The sequence below is a fragment of the Haliotis rubra genome, unplaced genomic scaffold (genome assembly GCF_003918875.1).
Source record: "Haliotis rubra isolate DU_JTF1 unplaced genomic scaffold, ASM391887v1 Scf934, whole genome shotgun sequence".
NCBI lineage: Eukaryota > Metazoa > Mollusca > Gastropoda > Lepetellida > Haliotidae > Haliotis > Haliotis rubra.
Window position 1 is genome coordinate 191,885 of NW_025767673.1, and position 22,067 is coordinate 213,951.

The 22,067-nt window shown below is 40.6% G+C and overlaps 1 protein-coding gene across 1 annotated transcript in view; it reads right to left on the minus strand.

The window, feature by feature from the left end:
• The window catches only part of LOC124264650 (methylosome protein 50-like), a 58,149-nt gene that overhangs the window by 22,361 nt on the left and 13,721 nt on the right, over positions 1-22,067 (minus strand). The window contains exon 2 of the mRNA XM_046699388.1: positions 7,159-7,344. Within this exon, the coding sequence (XP_046555344.1) occupies positions 7,159-7,344 (186 nt within the window). The remainder of the gene's footprint in view (positions 1-7,158; positions 7,345-22,067) is intronic.

A 22,067-nucleotide genomic window follows, 5' to 3' on the forward strand; every position in this document is an offset into this window, starting at 1 on the left:
CTCGGAGGGATGACTGTCAGCGGAGGCGTGGCCTGTAGTTGTATGCGATATCCGGGCTGTAGGATGTTGGAGACATATGGATCCTCTAGGAATCCCCAGTTTTCCCAGTGCAGTTGAAGGCGTCCACCCACTTGTGATGGTTGTACTGGAACGGCTAGGGGTGGAAGACTCCAGTCGTTCCGAACCTGTCCTTCATCGTTTATAATTGCGGGAGCCTCTGGATGACCTGCCTCTTCCCGATGCTCCTCTGTAATTGCCATATGGGCGGCGAAAAGACTCTTTTGCTCCTCTTACAGTAGCCATCTTCCTGTCCCGTGCTTTTTGTAGACCGTAGAACTTCGATTTGCCTGAGTACCTCTGCGAAGTTTGTCTGATGACGCTTGCTAGCGTATCCATAGACTTTATCATGAGTACCTCTCTTGAGTCTTTAGACACTTCTTTAGAGACTTTGTCTATGTTACCATCGAAGATGGACGGTGAAGACCACGGGGCTGTGTAGAGTGGTGCGGTGAAGTGATCATCCCAATTACAGGAGGCGAGGAGACCTTGACGACGAGCCATAGTTGTAGCTGCGGATAGTGCTGTTAAGTGATCCGTAAGGAACTGCTGGTCATTCATCTGCATGAGGAGGGCCGAGTAAATCATTCTATCATCCTCAGATGTAGAGTCTCTGAACTTCGTGAGGAGAGTTTCATTGACTGTTCTTGATCTGTTCAGACCAAAAAACATCCTCCTTGATATGGGCTAGCTTGCGGTCATCTATTCTGTAAGTCTTGGACTTGGCATCGCTGATCATCTTATAGTTGTCATCGATATCTTGAGCCTTGTAAAAAGGGTCCATGTTGTGACCTGCAAACTTGTTAGCGTTGAAATGCGGCACATGTGGTGTCTGTGATTTCATGGCTTTATTCTGTATCCAGATTAGCTGGCACCGCTGCTATCGGGTCAATCGGGGGTAAGGTGATTGTGTTAGCATCGTCTTCCTTCATAAGATATGTGTGGGCTGAGTTCTCGTTCTTAGACGGGGAGGAAAGTTCCAGACTATTCACCATCCAATATCTTATTTCTGCGTCGGAAAATACGATACCATCTTCATCTTCAGACATCGGGTCACAGATAATGTGTTGATGCTCCTCCGACAGTGACTGAGGTGGAGTCCTTGATGATCTGTACGTGGATCGACAAGGTGATCGATGAGGCGATCGATAAGGAGATCGGCGAGTAGAATAAAGTGGAGAACGGACTGACGAGTGGCATCTATAAGGTGACCTTCGCGGAGACTTCCTTGGCGAACGCTGGTAGCTTCGCGAAGCTCTCGGTGACTCTCTTAATGATCTTCTAGGTGAGGATGACTTGGAGCCACTTAACCTTCGTGAAGGCCTTCTGAAGGTTGAGAGTCTGAGTCGGAATCATGGGATGAGAGGATCTTGCTTCGCGAACGTCCTCTCTCATCAAGGTCCGACGTAGCTGATATAGTCATCCTCCGTGAAGACTTCCGTGACTGCTTAGGATCGGGGTCCTTCGTGCAGGCGGGCTGGGTCGCCCTCTTCGAGGCGCGTCAGCGGGCTGGGTCACCCTACGCCGAGACGTGCAAACGGGCTGGGTCGCCCTACACGGAGGTATGGGGGTGGGCTGGGTCGCCCGTCGCTCTAAAGGCCTCCGAAGACCGTAGCGATCTTCCATCATCTTCATTATGTGGTTCATCAGGTTGTCTGGGACGGTCTGCGCTGAAGTAGTTGCTGCCTTCTCTACGATGGTAGCGACGGGCCCCTAAGGACGATTCTCTGACATCAGTGTAGGTGCCTCAGCCTGCGTGCTAATCTGCGCTGATGTTATAGTTGCCGACACTGGCCGCTTCTTCCGCCGTACATCTGGAATGATGATCGGATCATCATCATCAAACAGGCCCAACTCTGCAACGGGAACAATCTCGGCTGAGAAAGTACTGCTGGACTTCGATGATTTCCCCTGCGACGTGGATGTAGCCCTGGGGTGCGGAGTCTGGCGTTAGACGACGTGGAAGCCATCCTAGTCTTTGGCTGCGACGACGGGATGTCCGGGGATGCAGGTCGCTTCTTGGAGGTAGCGGACTGCGTCCCACGCCTCTCCTCCGAGGGTAACTCTAGCGGAACACCAGACGGGAAGGGGTCGTCCGACAACAGTTGACAGGGTAAGGGCTCTGGTGTATTGGCCATGGCTAAAATCCGTTTACGTGACCTATCTGCTGCGCGTCTCAAGGCGCAGAATAAATATTTATCAAAGGCAGAATTGGATAAATTAATACAATAATTGCAACGTGAAACAGTAGAGCATGGCGTAGTACAACTAGGGCATATTAAATGCTGGTCAGCAGCAGAAAAACGTAATTTACAAATAGTGCAGATTTTCATCAACGCAATCTACTGAACAAACACGGAGTCCCGTGAATAAAACAGCAGAAACACGAATAAATATCAATGCATTACCGTATATGACCGTCTATAAGCCGAATTTTGAGGACCAAAAAAAGCAGTCTGTAGAAGGGGGTCGTCTTATCCATGAGTTACACTTTCGTCAAACTTTTTTCCAGGGGTAAGAAAACAACATCGTATCACTTCGCGGGAACAAACAACAGAAGACGACTTTGTCAGTAGAGACGTCAAATTTGCAATTAAACATCACTAGACAAGATTATTTACCATTTAAGTTATAAGTTGTTTTTGCTGGGCATTGTTTTATTTGCAGGGATTAAGATTACCGTGCGTATTTGTCTCGTACACAAAGCCGGAAATAGCAATCAGCTGTGCACACGTTTCCCAGCGAACAAGTTCAAACATGCACAATAATATAACGGGACGAATTCTGACGCAGTCATCAGTAAAATATAATACAGAATACCGTTATTTAACCCAAAGAAATATATCCTAGCATTGTGTAATTTTAGTTACAGTTTTTGCTCTATAAATTAATTAAGATTACCGTATGATCTGTCTCTCATTACACAAAGCCGGAAATAGCAATCAGCTGTGCACATCGCTTCCCCGCGAACAAGTTCAAACATGCACAATAATATAGCGGGATGAATTCTATTGATTGAATACTATTATTTAACCCAAAAATATATCCTAGCATTGTGTAATAGTTTTTATGTAAAAATATATAATCAACACTAAGGTTATAATGGACCATCCTGAACGTGGTAAGCACGTGGACATGGAACGAGGCGGTAATCAGTTTGTGATTGTTGAATGGGGTAAATAAGCAAGCCAGTTTGTTGCTACAATAAATATGATATTTAGAGAAGCAAAATATATTATGCATTTTCTGTCAACTACACTTCGTTTCGATCCGTGAGTAGACACAATATATATGACAGTGAATTCTTTGAATAATATGGATCGACAGTGACACGGAATTTGATGGGTTTACGGCCCGATGACTTGTGAAAATCTCAGAACTCTCTTGCAGAAATGTCAGTGTTTATTGTTAGTGGACTATTTTTTCTTATTGTCATATATATATAGATGAAATATGGACACTTAAATAATATATTTTGAAACAAAAGTTGACTTCAGTTTTTATTTACCGATGGTACTTTTTCACAAAATGGCGTCTCGTTGTTGATGCAAGCAGTGATCTTCGGGATATAAAAAGGAACACAAACACATGTTGCCACAATACACCGGTAATCTTTATTATGTAATATTCTCACCAACACTTACGCTGTATATCCACTTTCCAAATGGCGTCTCGTTGTTGATGCAAGCAGTGATCGTTAAAAAAAGGTAAACAAACACCGGTAACGTTTATTATGTAATATTCTCGTAATGGTGTCTCGTCGTTGATGGAACATACTTACCGGGTACTCTGGTCTCTGTTGGCCGCGATCCATCGCGTGGGGTCGGCCTATCCATGAGAGATATGATTTTGACACTGATTTTGAGGGTCAAGTTTGGGGGGTCGGCTTATCCATGGGATCGGCTTATAGACGGTCATATACGGTATGTTGAAGGATACTAGCTACACCTCTATAGAAGTCTATGAGAGGTAAATAACTAAAAATAAACAAAGGATATAGTGTGTAGGGAGACACAGGCGCTCTCACATCCTGCTCACTGGGCGAAGAAGGAGAGAGTGAGGCATGTGGCGGGAAGTGGCGCCCTCGTTCCCGCGCAAAAGAGTGGGATAGAGATAACTCTTGGTGAGTACTAATTAGTGATTTTACATTGAAGGGAGCTTCAATTGGGAGATACAAGTGTTCCACTGTGTTCGCAAGAAGAAGAAGACAAGCAAAATAGCATGAGTCAGGATAAGGAAAAATAAGTTGTTTAACAAACTATCATTAAAATTTTGACACAGTTCACTATTTGTTACGAGGGAGGAGTGCAGAGAAAGGGACAGCCAGGTGTTAGAGAAGCACATGCACAAGTGCCGACAAAGCTATTGATTCATTAATCTGTGCTGTGCCGTCTCCATCCTTTCTCGCACACCTGGCTGTCCCTTTTTCTGCACTCCTCCCTCATAACAAATAGTGAACTGTGTCAATATTTTAATGACAGTTTGTTAAACAACTTTTTTATTTTTAGGACATAAATTCTGCAAAAGCTTCACAGAGTTGGTCTGACGTTTTGATTATAATCAGTGTTTCATTGTATTATTTTATGTTTATTAGTTTTCAAGTTAGATTGCAATTCATCTGTCCGCTTTTGAGCCAAACGGACTATAAATTCACCAACCCAAAGGTTACCTTGAACATTGATGACGTGCTATATGGTAGGATTGGCTTAGAAACATGCAAATTTAAGGGCCATGCCTGGATCATTCCAAACAAAATTCGTACAAACCTGTAGAGGTTACTGATTCTTTGAAGAAATTCCTCCTTGGGGTACATATAAGCATTTAAATTTCCATTTTAAATCCTACGACAGTTGTAACAATATTCTAATAAAAATATTTACAAAACAAAAAACTCGTTTTGTCTTGTGAGACTACCCCTACAGGACCCCACAGTGCCCCCTAAAGCCAAGAGCAGGTAACTCTCGCTGTCTACCTCGTACCTAACTTTTCAATACACAGTAACATGGTAATGACTGGTTAGACCGGTGTCCCATGCCCCCATATATTGAGGACACCTCGCATGTCCTGTTCAGGAAACTGCTTCAGTACAGGATACATCACAGCATCATTTCAGATGCCATGCATCACAACACAGCTTCAAGACAGGAGGCATCACATTACTGCTTCAAGACAAGATGGTTTACATCATTGCTTCAAGACAGGTTACATATAAAATTGCAATATTGCTCCAAGAGATGCTGGTTGACCATGTTTGTGTGACACTATCTGTACAAATTCTGATGGGAACCTTGTATCTCAGCTACACAGCAGCCAACAGAGCTGTCTGTGGTGGAACCTGATAGGCTAGGTGTGGCTCCTGGAGAATATGTACATGTCTTCATCAAAGAGTGAGGGTCATCAGTTTCCCCACCACGCACTTCTCATCTCCGGCCACAGTAACACCCACAGGAATGCAACACATTTTATCACAGATATTTACTGCAAAGTTGTCATAGAAATCACATTAACATACATTGAGAGCAATTGAAAATCATGAACTAACTGTTACATTTTCATTGGTTGCATCTCCACTGACACTCATTGTCTACTATAACATCTGTCAGCTGATACACAGCAAGTTGCCCACAACACGCCATGACACAACCTATTTCTGGAACATTGCATCTGCTAATGGTGGCAGAAAGCACAACAGTGTTGATCCCCAGTTGGAAAAACAAGCGTTACCTTTCACAACACAAACACATCAACATGATATTCTGTGTAATAGAGTGATGTAGGAACCCAACTTTATGGAACATGATAACTGTCAACGTGTAGCATGTTGTTGGAGAGGAGGTGGAGATCTGTAACCAGGGGTCACATACATTACATGCACTGCTTTGTCTTGGAGGTGCTATTACTTCATCATTTTTCTTACAATGTGGCTGAAGAGCCACTGGTGTTTTACATTTTAACTCGCACGCTGTTGTCAAGACTAGGTGATAGTGACATGGAATGGATAGGCTTGGATTACTGTAAACGTACTTATTTTCGCGTGGTGCAATTTTCTCGGAATTGACAGTTTAGACTACATCGCGCGGTTAATTATTCGCGCAATCAGTAATTGCCGGAACTGCCAGCTGTCTCTTTGGCCGCCACTAATAGCTGTGAAAACAAACAGAGTGGCTTAACCTGTCAGGCGGCGTTTATTGCTTACTCACAGGAAATCCCTATCTGTGCGATATACTAGTACACAGTAATCCGTTTACTCACGGAAGAGATGAAAAACACATCAGCCTTATGTTCCGAATTCTGACGATCTGACGAATTAACTTCTACAGTATATGAAGCTCTTTGTGATTTTCAAACACTCATTGTCTACTATAACATCTGTCAGCTGATAACAGCAAGTTGCCCACATGTACTGGTAAACAAAATATTTCTGGAAACTGTGCATCTGCTGTATGGTGGCAGAAAGCACAACAGTGTTGATCCCCAGTTGTATCAAAAATCTGTCATGTGACCTTTCACAACACAAACACATCAACATGATATTCTGTGTAATAGAGTGATGTAGGAAGCCTTTATGGAACATGATAACTGTCAACGTGTAGCATGTTGTTGGAGAGGAGGTGGAGATCTGTAACCAGGGGTCACATACATTACATGCACTGCTTTGTCTTGGAGGTGCTATTACTTCATCATTTTTCTTACAATGTGGCTGAAGAGCCACTGGTGTATTACATTTTAACTCGCACGCTGTTGTCAAGACTAGGTGATAGTAACATGGAATGGATAGGCTTGGATTATCTCCCCTGATCCTAAAGCAATACGATTTTGGATATTACCAGAGATATTTTTCGTCAAGCAGTTCAAATGTTTTCTTTTTTGTGACCCAAATTATGAGGCAATTATGTTACAAGATATACTTTCCTTGCATACTTTATTTTAAACCCTTAATCCTTCCTCAGTAACACTATATGAATACATGAATAGGCATATCATACCACTGCCATATAGCTGAAATACTGACACTAAAACAAAACAAAAAACAACAACAGCTGTTCCCATCTTTTATGTGACATATTCACACAAATGTGTGTAAAAGGATGCATAGCTCACCTGTATCAAGCCCCACTACAACAGTTGTTGCATCAGCCCATGTGGCATCTTGCAGCCCCGCCTCCAGCTGCACCCCAGCTGTGCATTTCTCTACATCAGGCGCCAATGCTGGATTGGAGTAGAACCAGAGAGAGCCCAACCAGTACCTGCCACTGAGACTAGAAGCTCCAAGCAGCAGACCACCATCTGAAACACCACGATCCACATATAGAGTTGCTGCTAGTGTGTACACACTCACTGCATCACTTTTCTCCTGTATTAGTTTGGAGTGAGATGAATGATTTTGGCAAAACCGCATTATCAGTGGTTTGAATTTTGAAGGCGACTCTTGATACAGACTGATTAGTTTCATATCTGAAAACGCATAATGCTGAGAGAGCGATAAACTGCGTCCTCCATTACTCAAATCAACATTTTTTAAAAATCATACAATTTAGCGAGTATTTTCCATCAATATGAATAGCAACAGTTTGCTTTACGATTGTTAGATATGATTGTCAATATTACTGACTTGTGGATCACTTACTAGCTGGTTGTTGAGAGTGTCTGAAATGGGGCTACATGTTATTGGAATATTAATGAATCCACGGGTATCATCTGATGTTGAACTTCAGAAGTAACCGATATATGAGACATTTCATTGTCTTTCTTTGTAGACATTAAATGTCTACTGCATACAATGTCAGCAACCAAACTGTATACATAAAATGAAAAACATATGTGGACCCACTTACCTTTTTCTCTATAGACACTTTTGTGGGCCCATATTTCTAAATAACTAGTAAAAAACTACAAGTCTTAGCATTTAAAAAATGTGTTGACTGTAGTTATGCAAAAGAACAAAAAACTACCTCACCAACAAATTGTAGGCATCAAAGCAGACAGAAATGTGGACCCACTATTTGAAATGTCCATTTAAAATGTAAAATGATTAAGGCCTGATAATGGACTGCAAGATCTAATTGTTTTCCTCACTAATCACAGATCAATAATTACCTCGTGGGTCAATATTTGTGGTCATAATAATCTAACGTGAGCACTGGCTCCTGCATACAGTTTTCTAAGATGCTTAGCGCATAGAACAATCGAAAAAAAAATACATTATCAGACAATAAAGGTATAGTTTTTTGATGACGTAACAATTGAATGACGTTATCCCGTCACTGCGCCATTCTAGTGTGCCCCCTCGTAATCGAACCATTTTACATTACGTCACAGTGTAAGCGACGTCACGATGCATGTCAGTTGTCTCCTACAGTAAACTACTGCGTTGCACCCCGTTTCTTGGTTTGCAGTTGCTTCACTCACCTAACATCACTGGTGGAAACATTACGTTTATGTTTTCTGACGTTTTAAATGTCTCAATTCGACTCGCAAGTTTTCAGCAACACGATAACGTTCGCAATGTTTACATTCCCACAATGCAATCGTGGAATGTCGCTAGACTACTCATCTTCGTCGGGATGTACTGATCTAAACATACATTGGTAGTAGAAATGCGACGTTCACATGGTCCACGTTAATCACAGATGTAATTAAAATACTTTAGAGAAGATATTTAATCCGAACGTAAACCGTCATGAAACTGTTTATCATTTGTTTTTCTGGTAACGTTCGTCTTAACGTAGGGGGGCAGACACATCAATAGAGCCATTTGTTTTTCTGGTAACGTTCGTCTTAACGTAGGGGGGCAGACACATCAATAGAACAGCGCGCCAGCTAGCCCTGTGCGAGGATTCTTAATTTAGGTCACCGACATCGTCGTTTGTTTACTGCCATAAATTAATCGTAATTATCCTTAGAAAGTATTAAATTTGGCATCTTAGAAAAGGAATACAGTTCGCTCTACCCCCATGTATAGTGTAATAAAACACACTTTCTCGTGCTTTAACTATAATAGTTTAGGGCAAAAGTGTGTTTTATTACACTATACATGGGGGTAGAGCGAACTGTATTTCTTAAATACGTTCTACAGTCGTGGTAATATATTTAGCATAGTTTCCATATTTTCATGGTACGAGAGTCGCATTCAATTCTCCATCTATTTCATGAAAGAATCTTGTTTAATTCCCCATTATTTGTGTATTTGGTGTGAAAGTAACGAAACTGAACCCAAAAGAAAAGCATCATCACATAATTGTTTTAGGGCTGGGACGATTCACTGATGTATCGATGCATCGCAATACATTTAAATTTGATACAGCTATCGTATCGTCGACTGGTGTATCGATACAAAACGATACATAACTTTTTTTCAAAACATTATTATCTTGAACATGTAACAGTACATATTTAGAGAAAAATACGCAAGTATGATGGAGTTACTTGTTTGTTTATTACAACACTGTTATTGTCAAACACAAATACCTTGAAATAAATCATTTAAATCTTGATACCATGTCATTCTTTCAAGGTGTATGTATCGCGATATGTATCGTATCATGACATAGTGTATCGTCCCAGCCCTAATTGTTTTGCAGCTTTCACTATACCTTCATAGTTGCCAAAACTCCATAATGCAAAGTCAGAAACTGATCCTTAGTATCTTACAGAAGTGAATTTAAACTCGATACAATATAGACAGGAATGTAAAATTGCTGAAATAGTTGATAACAATCAACAGTTGAAATAGTTGAGTTGGTTAAAATTGAAACTCATACCTAAAAGTGTGCTTGGTTGGCAAGGATTTGGGCAACTTAAGATTACAGGTACTTCCCATTAATGTGAAAGTGACAATGTGGAAAATACCTCTGAGATTGTCAGCAATACTCTTTTCATGTCTATTATATTGATTAATATTATTATCAAGCCTAAATGGTCATTAACTATTATTGCAATAGTTGATACCTGTTGCACTACAACTGCTAAAACATTGGCAACAAATCCCAAAAGTGAAAACGGCCCCAACATCCACCCGTAAATCCTATTAGATGAGACCCGTGAAGGTCCGGATTAAAATATACATCTTCAGTAACCCATGCTTGTTGTAAGAGGCGACAAATGGGATTGGGTGGTCAGGCTCGCTGACTTGGTTGCACATGTCATCGGTTCCCAATTGCGCAGATCGATGCTCATGCTGTTGATCACTGGATTGTCTGGTCCAGACTCGATTATTTACAGACCGCCGCCATATAGCTGGAATATTGCTGAGTGCAGCATAAAACTAAACTCACTCACTCACCTATTAGATGATGATAACAATTATCCAGGTAATTTCTGGAAATTCTCGAGGACAAGGACGACAGCCTGTTTGTTTCCTTGTTTACACTGAAGGTAGTATCTACCTGACCTTTCGTTATCTGTATACAACCCAAACTGATACTGTTTTTATATGTTGGCTTAACCCTCCATAGAAACCTACTCATTTTATGATAAAAACATGAACATGTAAGCTAAAAACTTGTCTATGACCCCATATATGCAGGTTGAGCACTGACTTTATGATAACCCTAGGCTGTTCATACACAGGTGGGACTTTCAAGTCATGTTGGTGTAATAGAAAATGTTATTATGTTTATTGTTGTTTTAAATTTTCATAACAATTACGTCATTATTAAAATCTAAACCAGGATGTACGGATATTAGCATTTGTATTCTAACAATTTCAAATTTTGTCTCAATATCAAATTCACACATTCTTATATCACGACAATAACAAAATGCTGAAAGAAATTATATGCCATCATCTGAATCATGGTGATTGATGTTCCCTCAATTGATTCGGTCTTTTTTTAAAAAACATTGCACATTCTTTCAATTTCCATTTTAAAAAAAACAACCTAGTTTGATAAATATGGTGTGTCTCTAACACAAACTGACAGTGAAATGTTTCAATACTATGAATATCAAGAACCAATACTGCATGCAGTTACTTCCCTTTCTAGGCACACTACTTAATTGAGCATCGTTAGGTTTATGGTAATAAGCTGGGCCCCGCCTCTCAAACACAATATACATAAGTTGGCAGGGTAAAGGGAACAGGGAACCAGGTTATGGTAATGGCGGCAGTTGCTTTTTGAACTTGTCATATACTGCTTGCTGATTCGGTCTACAACAAAATGAAATTTGCGATGAAACATCATTAAACCTGGTGATTTACAAATCCAATGGTATTTTGGTACTAAATGCCAAACCTTTTCCATATGAAGAAGATTACATCTGTATTTACCTCGTAAAATAGACAAACATTGCAATTAACTGTGCACACACTTCCCCAATCTGTGAATGATTTAATTTTAAGAATACTTTTCATGACCAAAATCAAAACGAAGGGATGATACAAAGTCACCCAACCATTGTACAAGAAACAACATGTTGTACAAAACACCATCACACAGTATACCACAGTGTACAAGAAACACCGTAACACAGTATACAACATTGTACAAGAAACACCATCACACAGTATACAACATTGTACAAGAAACATCCACACACAGTATACCACATTGTACAAGAAACACCATCATACAGCATACAACATTGTACAAGAAACACCCTCACACAGTAAAAGTATACAACATTGTACAATAAACACCGGGGGTGACCCTCACACAGTATACAACATTGTACAAAAAACACACACAGTATACCACGTTGTACAAGAAACAACCTCACACAGTAGTAGTATACAACATTGTACAAGAAACACCCTCACAGTAATAGTATACAACATTATACAATAAACACCAAAGGTGACCCTCACACAGTATACAACATTGTACAAGAAACATCCTCACACAGTAATAGTATACAACATTATACAATAAACACCAAGGGTGACCCTCACACAGTATACCACGTTGTACAACAAACACCCTCACACAGTAATAGTATACAACATTGTACAATAAACACCGAGGGGTGACCCCCACACAGTATACAACATTGTACAAGAAACACCCTCACACAGTATACCACATTGTACAAGGCAGATGCTTCCAAGTACAAATATGGAAGTGGACAGGAAGCAGATGTAAATGTGACGACACAATTCAGACAATCCATCCACATTCTGGGAATTTGTCTGTGACTTGTCTATGCACTGGTGTAAACAACTGGGCATCACACATTCAGTCTGATGCCTTATTGGCAAGTTAGTTTCTGACAGAAGAACCCATTGAAAACTCTAACTTGTTACTCTAACTGTATAGTTCACATAGTTTCAAATCATCCTAATTACTGGACACTATGTCTTAGCTTCACACTGTCCTACCATATGAACCTTGGCTTCACACTGTCCTACCATATGAACCTTGGCTTCACACTGTCCTACCATATGAACCTTGGCTTCACACTGTCCTACCATATGAACCTTGGCTTGAAGGTGAAGCATGGGCTTGCTGCGACTGTTTTGCATGTTTATGGAGGAGTATCAGTGATCCCCTACTTCCTCCACAACTACATGGTGTACATCCTTTGTCACAATATTTTGCCAATGCCATATTTTTGTTCTCTGTGCATGAAATATAATCTTTAAATGAAAGGTACTGATGTGCTTATATGGACTATAGTGTAGATAACATCATTAATAACTCATGTGTTAATATTATCTTTTTAACTTCAACATTTCAACCAGACTAACAATTGGCCATTAACTTCTGAATTCCTTGAAAAAAAAGAAGATCTAGAAAATTCCTATGGTGAAGAATTACAGCATGTTCTGTTATTTCTGTGTTTTGAATGCACAATCAATCTGCACTGAATCATCATCTTGAAGCAAGAAGCAACTGTTCTTCTCATCTGCTATTTCTGTTTGTGGATTCTGCCCCTCCTACAACTGTGCTTGATGTACTTGTGTTCCCTCACTTATCTGGATGGACGTCCCACAACAAGCATCCTCTGCCGGGGGCAACTCAAGCCCTAGCAAGCTGCCTTAATAAGCTTCTATCTGGGGTTAATCTGGGCTGCACTGGGTAGTGCCTTCAGTTATGGTAGCTGCATGGGAAGCTGTTCCACACTGAGAGGGGGAGGGCAGCATGTGGGCCACTGTGTCTGTCACAGGGACATGTGGAGCTGGCAGAGTCCCAACAGACAGCACTCTCCCCACTGGGCCAGATATCATCACAGACGATGCCATATGTCTTCTCTGTTACATCACAAGATATCATCACAGACGATGCCATATGTCTTCTCTGTTACATCACAAGATATCATCACAGACGATGCCATATGTCTTCTCTGTTACATCACAAGATATCATCACAGATGATATCGATGCCATATGTCTCTCTGTTACATCACAAGATATCATCACAGACGTTACATGCCATATATGTCTTCTCTGTTACATCACAAGATATCATCACAGACGATGCCATATGTCTTCTCTGTTACATCACAAGATATCATCACAGACGATGCCATATGTCTTCTCTGTTACATCACAAGATATCATCACAGACGATGCCATATGTCTTCTCTGTTACATCACAAGATATCATCACAGACGATGCCATATGTCTTCTGTTACATCACAAGATATCATCACAGACGATGCCATATGTCTTCTCTGTTACATCACAAGATATCATCACAGACGATGCCATATGTCTTCTCTGTTACATCACAAGATATCATCACAGACGATGCCATATGTCTTCTCTGTTACATCACAAGATATCATCACAGACGATGCCATATGTCTTCTCTGTTACATCACAAGATATCATCACAGACGATGCCATATGTCTTCTCTGTTACATCACAAGATATCATCACAGACGATGCCATATGTCTTCTCTGTTACATCACAAGATATCATCACAGACGATGCCATGTCTTCTCTGTTACATCACAAGATATCATCACAGACGATGCCATATGTCTTTCTGTTACATCACAAGATATCATCACAGACGATGCCATATGTCTTCTCTGTTACATCACAAGATATCATCACAGACGATGCCATATGTCTTCTGTTACATCACAAGATATCATCACAGGCGATGCCATATGTCTTTCTGTTACATCACAAGATATCATCACAGACGATGCCATATGTCTTCTCTGTTACATCACAAGATATCATCACAGACGATGCCATGTCTTCTCTGTTACATCACAAGATATCATCACAGACGATGCCATGTCTTCTCTGTTACATCACAAGATATCATCACAGATGATGCCATGTCTTCTCTGTTACATCACAAGATATCATCACAGACGATGCCATGTCTTCTCTGTTACATCACAAGATATCATCACAGACGATGCCATGTCTTCTCTGTTACATCACAAGATATCATCACAGACGATGCCATATGTCTTCTCTGTTACATCACAAGATATCATCACAGACGATGCCATATGTCTTCTCTGTTACATCACAAGATATCATCACAGACGATGCCATATGTCTTCTCTGTTACATCACAAGATATCATCACAGACGATGCCATATGTCTTCTGTTACATCACAAGATATCATCACAGACGATGCCATATGTCTTCTCTGTTACATCACAAGATATCATCACAGACGATGCCATATGTCTTCTCTGTTTACATCACAAGATATCATCACAGACGATGCCATATGTCTTCTCTGTTACATCACAAGATATCATCACAGGCGATGCCATATGTCTTCTCTGTTACATCACAAGATATCATCACACAGACGATGCCATATGTCTTCTGTTACATCACAAGATATCATCACAGACGGCGATGCCATATGTCTTTCTGTTACATCACAAGATATCATCACAGACGATGCCATATGTCTTTCTGTTACATCACAAGATATCATCACAGACGATGCCATATGTCTTCTCTGTTACATCACAAGATATCATCACAGACGATGCCATATGTCTTCTCTGTTACATCACAAGATATCATCACAGACGATGCCATATGTCTTCTCTGTTACATCACAAGATATCATCACAGACGATGCCATATGTCTTCTCTGTTACATCACAAGATATCATCACAGACGATGCCATATGTCTTCTCTGTTACATCACAAGATATCATCACAGACGATGCCATATGTCTTCTCTGTTACATCACAAGATATCATCACAGACGATGCCATATGTCTTCTGTTACATCACAAGATATCATCACAGACGATGCCATATGTCTTCTCTGTTACATCACAAGATATCATCACAGACGATGCCATATGTCTTCTCTGTTACATCACAAGATATCATCACAGACGATGCCATATGTCTTCTCTGTTAAATCACAACATCAGTTTTTCTCTTTAACGCTTTATCTGTTAAATTTCATGTTAGGTTAATTTTCATGACACATTTGCATTTCTTCCAGCACGACTCATTTGCTTGAACCTTTAACAACAATTTAGTATTTTTTAGATTATATTTAATACTGAGCATCATGCCAACATTATTATCATGGCATGATTGTGGAACAAATTATCTACTTGCATTCATTCTCTATGGTAACTGCTTCAGTTGAAATCCAGTTACAGTCAAAGAGAAGCTCATGCTTCTTAGTTACTACTGACACCAGTGAAGTTACTGGTACTGACTGGGCAAGTCCCTTCCATTTCTCACTGAATAAAAGGTCAAACTGAAACAGAATCCCATCAGTTTCCTTCTGTGTATCAATATTGGATGAACCAACGATGAGGGCCAGAGGTAGGCACACTGGTACACTTGTGGGACACAAAGAAATGCCTTCCCTTATGTTCTGCCCTGGAGCCGATTCATAAGTAGCATGCCAACTCATTGAGACATCTTTTAGTGAAATCTGGCAATGTATCAATATATGCTTCTCTCTATCGACATAGCAATATCTTCACAGCACAAATACATCCTCAGGAAAGGTTGCTAGGTAACACGATCATCTTTGCCCTTTCTTCTTTCACGCAGCCTATCATTGAGCAATTTGTGTTGCCCCATTCTAAACATCCTTTCAGTTGAACTTAGCAGCAATATTAGGAGCTGTGAATGTTTTACAGCAAAACAAAAAACTGATCCCTCTCCCTCACTAACGCTGAAAGGGTCGTTGTTGGCACGGTTACTACAGATGAGTACCCCAGGTACGTTTCTGCATACAGAAATGTACCCTGGCCATAATCAGAATACAGAAATGTACCCTAGGACGATTCCATTCTGCATTGTGGAGTTTTCTTGATCGGAACTGTCATACTGTTGTATTAGATGCATTTGATTGCGTTATATAAGAGCATACACAGTATAACGAATATTTCACGGTGCACAACGTACACCACTCGCAATCAGCTGAACGGGAATAACTACATACGGTTTCGGTATTGGGTCGCGGAATATGGACTCGTCCGTCGTTTAGGGTACCGGGTACGTTTCTGTAGTTTGACTTTGTTTAGGGTACATGTCTGTATACAGAAAAGTACCTGGGGTACATATCTGTAGTACCTGTGCCGACAACGACCCCTTCAGCCTCACTTACACATGCATTCACTTCTCCAGGGAAGGTCATTATATGTAATATTTTCTCCACAGCCTTATCTTATGGCTGTGTATTGCATATCTCAGCACACATGGTACTAGTAAATGCATTATCACACGATTGCATATCATTTTTCTCATAACTGTATTATCACATGACTGAATGTTAAATATCTCATAACTGAATCATCATCCAGTACTACATATCTGTGTCAGGGATAGAAATACTTTTTTTCTGAGATGTGCCTTAGGGCACCAGGCAAATATTTTAAATGTGCCTTTCAGAAATCAAGTGTGCCCACCTGTTTTTAGAATAAATGACTGTAGCAATGATGATGATCATTTGAAATTTATTGTTAGTAAACAACAAATGTAACCTGTTTTTTGTTATCACTGATATGTCTTCTGTTTAAGATTTCTTTCTTAAGCTTCATTTGTTCTGCTTTCCCAACATCTTTTATAGCTAAGTGACAGGTTTACTTGTTCAATATATCTAACAAACACAATGTCCTGTTCAATAACTGAACTATCAGTACTCATCACTCTAAATGGAAAAGCAACCAAATTTCTTTACATCATCTATCAGAATTTCAGTGATTTCCTGGGCGATAAAGTCAATAAATGTTTTTTGCTTGTTTGTTATTTGCGTAAGTGTTTTGTTTTGGGGAATAAATGACTAAAGGTGAGTTATGTCTCTAAAAAATTAGGCATGCCATAAGGGCACCGAGGACATTTTTTATCTGTACCATTTCAATATTTACCGTGCCATTGCATGCTAATATAGGAGGTATTTCGAATATCTGTGTGCACGGTATATATCATAACTGTATTATCACATGACTGAATGTTAAATATCTCATAACTGAATCATCATCCAGTACTACATATCTGTGTACATGGTATATATCATATAAGAGCTATATCTCATAACTGAATCATCATCTAGTACTACATATCTGTGTACATGGTATATATCATATAAGAGCTATATCTCATAACTGAATCATCATCCAGTACTACATATCTGTGTACATGGTATATATCATATAAGAGCTATATCTCATAACTGAATCATCATCTAGTACTACATATCTGTGTACATGGTATATATCATATAAGAGCTATATCTCATAACTGAATCATCATCCAGTACTACATATCTGTGTACATGGTATATATCATATAAGAGCTATATCTCATAACTGAATCATCATCCAGTACTACATATCTGTGTACATGGTATATATCATATAAGAGCTATATCTCATAACTGAATCATCATCCAGTACTACATATCTGTGTACATGGTATATATCATTTAAGAGCTATATCTCATAACTGAATCATCATCTAGTACTACATATCTGTGTACATGGTATATATCATATAAGAGCTATATCTCATAACTGAATCATCATCCAGTACTACATATCTGTGTACATGGTATATATCATATAAGAGCTATATCTCATAACTGAATCATCATCCAGTACTACATATCTGTGTACATGGTATATATCATATAAGAGCTATATCTCATAACTGAATCATCATCCAGTACTACATATCTGTGTACATGGTATAATATATAAGAGCTATATCTCATAAATGGGCACAATGTGTGAAGACCATTTCTGATATTTTTTAAGTGTAAAGTGTTGCCTAATTCAGTAGTGTTGAGTATCCCAAGCGGTGCGTGTTGCATACCTCAGTATTAAGTGATGCATGTTTAAAGTGTTGAATGTTCCGTATTCTAGTATTGAATAATGCATAACTCAGTATTGAGTGATGCATATTCCTGTATTAAATGTTCCATATCCCAGTACTAAGCATTGCACATCTCAAGTGCTGAGTGTTGCACATCGCTAGTGTTGAGTGTTGCACATCTCAATTGTTGAGTGTTGCGCATCTCTAGTGTTGAGTGTTCCACATCTCTAGTGTTGAGTGTTGCACATCTTTAGTGTTGAGTGTTGTACATCTCTAGTGTTGAGTGTTGCACATCTCTAGTGTTGAGTGTTCCACATCTCTAGTGTTGAGTGTTCCACATCTCTAGTGTTGAGTGTTGTACATCTCAAATGTTGAGTGTTGCACATCTCTAGTGTTGAGTGTTGCACATCTCTAGTGTTGAGTGTTGCACATCTCTAGTGTTGAGTGTTGTACATCTCTAGTGTTGAGTCACGATGAGTGTTCCACATCTCTAGTGTTGAGTGTTCCACATCTCTAGTGTTGAGTGTTGTACATCTCAAATGTTGAGTGTTCCACATCTCTAGTGTTGAGTGTTGCACATCTCGTGTTGAGTGTTGTATATCTCTAGTGTTGAGTGTTGCACATCTCTAGTGTTGAGTGTTGCACATCTCTAGTGTTGAGTGTTGCACACCTCAGTGTTGCATACCTCAGTATTAAGTGATGCATGTTTAAAGTGTTGAATGTTCCGTATTCTAGTATTGAATAATGCATAACTCAGTATTGAGTGATGCATATTCCTGTATTAAATGTTCCATATCCCAGTACTAAGCATTGCACATCTCAAGTGCTGAGTGTTGCACATCGCTAGTGTTGAGTGTTGCACATCTCAATTGTTGAGTGTTGCGCATCTCTAGTGTTGAGTGTTCCACATCTCTAGCTGAGTGTTGCACATCTTTAGTGTTGAGTGTTGTACATCTCTAGTGTTGAGTGTTGCACATCTCTAGTGTTGAGTGTTCCACATCTCTAGTGTTGAGTGTTCCACATCTCTAGTGTTGAGTGTTGTACATCTCAAATGTTTAGTGTTGCACATCTCTAGTGCTGAGTGTTGCACATCTCTAGTGTTGAGTGTTGCACATCTCTAGTGTTGAGTGTTGTACATCTCTAGTGTTGAGTCGATGAGTGTTCCACATCTCTAGTGTTGAGTGTTCCACATCTCTAGTGTTGAGTGTTGTACATCTCAAATGTTGAGTGTTCCACATCTCTAGTGTTGAGTGTTGCACATCTCTAGTGTTGAGTGTTGCACATCTCTAGTGTTGAGTGTTGCACATCTCTAGTGTTGAGTGTTGCACATCTCTAGTGTTGAGTGTTGCACATCTCAAATGTTGAGTGTTGTATATCTCTAGTGTTGAGTGTTGCACATCTTTAGTGTTGAGTGTTCCACATCTCTAGTGTTGGATGTTGCACATCTCTAGTGTTGAGTGTTGTATATCTCCATGAGTAGTTTTGTCATCAGAGGACAGCATAAGCTTAATTTCCTGTATGTTAAGGTTAAACTAGCTGAGTTGGTTCATGGATGCCATTGAATGCTCATGATGTCAATCACTGGATTGATTATTTATAGTCAGAAACCACATAGCTTGCATATTTCTGAAAGTGGTGTTGAACAACAACCAATCAAATGCTATATATTTTTGTTCCAGAGTGATGTTGAACACTTTGCTGTATTGATTACTTGAGCTGTGCCAGCCTCAGACATTTAAATTCCTTGTGCAGTTAATATCTGGAGGTCTGCATTTACCAAACGACTGAATTATCGGGAAGTAGGTTAGCACAATCCACACATCAGTTTCATGAAACCAGTATCCTCTCCTTCATGACAAATAATGTTTGTTTAACATGTCGACAAGAATGATGTTAGACATTTTACAACACTTACTCTCTGTGTACCCCTCCTTCCACATCTGCTTGACCACAGGGCCATTTCAGTCAACATTATCCAAGAATTACTTACTGTCTAAATCTAGTGTTGCGACAAGTCTGACAAGCTGCCAGTGTAATAACATGGGCAGTAGCAAGGATGATGAGGCAGAACGTCTTCCATTGTAATACGGGCCCAGTAGCCAGGCATGTGTTGTAGGAGGTGGGACAGAATGTCTTCATATGTGGCAGGATGTAGGACCAGGGGGGGAGGGTCTAGATGCCCCACACCTGTGTGTTCAGGTGGCACAGTAGCTAGCTATGTGTGGCAGGATGTAGGACAAGGGGGGAGGGTCTAGATGCCCCACACCAGTGTGTTCAGGTGGCACAGTAGCCAGCTATGTGTGGCAGGATGTAGGACAAGGGGAGGGTCTAGATGCCCCACACCTGTGTGTTCAGGTGGCACAGTAGCCAGCTATGTGTGGCAGGATGTAGGACAAGGGGGGAGGGTCTAGATGCCCCACACCAGTGTGTTCAGGTGGCACAGTAGCCAGCTATGTGTGGCAGGATGTAGGACAAGTGTGTGGAGGAGGGTCATACACCTGTGTGTGTGTGTGTGTGTGTGTGTGTGTGTGTGTGTGTGTGTGTGTGTGTGTGTGTGTGTGTGTCTATATGCCCCACACGTGTGTGTTCAGGTGGCACAGTAGCTAGCTATGTGTGGCAGGATGTAGGACAGGGGGGAGGGTCTATATGCCCCACACCTGTGTGTTGAGGTGGCACAGTAGCCAGCTATGTGTGGCAGGATGTAGGACAAGGGAGGAGGGTCTATATGCCCCACACCTGTGTGTTGAGGTGGCACAGTAGCTAGCTATGTGTGGCAGGATGTAGGACAAGGGGGGGAGGGTCTAGATGCCCCACACCTGTGTGTTCAGGTGGCACAGTAGCCAGCTATGTGTGGCAGGATGTAGGACAAGGGGGGAGGGTCTAGATGCCCCACACCAGTGTGTTCAGGTGGCACAGTAGCCAGCTATGTCTGGCTGGTTGTAGGACCAGGGGAGGGTCTATATGCCCCACACCAGTGTGTTCAGGTGGCACAGTAGTCAGCTATGTCTGGCTGGTTGTAGGACTACCGGGAGAGCACCAAGACAACCCTGTGATGCATGACTGCCTGTGTGTCACTCATCTTCCCTCCAGTCACATAGCAGCTCAGCTTTCTGGCCTTGTCTCCTCGAGCTGTACAGCTTAGCTTACTATAATCTGCCCTCTAATAGCGAGGACATGCTCCTCCATAGCTTGCAACAACAAATGTCAGGGTTAAACAAGTAAAGCCAGGTTCACTCTATATTATAGGGCTTGCATGAAACATTTTAACAAGAATAGTGGGTGTATGCTAACAACATGAATGTCTCTTTGTTGGACATATTTGTTTCTAAATTAGGCGAGTTCCATCTGTATTAGCGTATCACAGCCAAAGCTCCCCTGATTGATCACCATACATCTCCTTTGGCTTCTTCCGTAGAAAGATTGCTTGTTCCAGGATAACACTCTTCATTTCAAGATTTAAGATCATTAAATACAAACTATGAACGGCATTGTCCTAAAAATGTATTGATGCCAAGGTAATATGGCGGGAAAAGCTATGTGTGTAATGAGGGGGAAAACATTTGTTCATTGTTAACTTCCTCAGATCCTATGATTTAATCACTCCTCCATCAGCCAGCAGATAAGAGATCTGGCCTGGAGACACTTGTTGTATTTTCACTTGAGTGAGCAGATATCCTATCATTCTGTGTTATTACTGACTATACACAACAATAAATCTACAACAAAAGAAAGAGACACATCGATCAGCATAGACCCAACAAACCTGAGATTCTTTCCACATAACTGGGG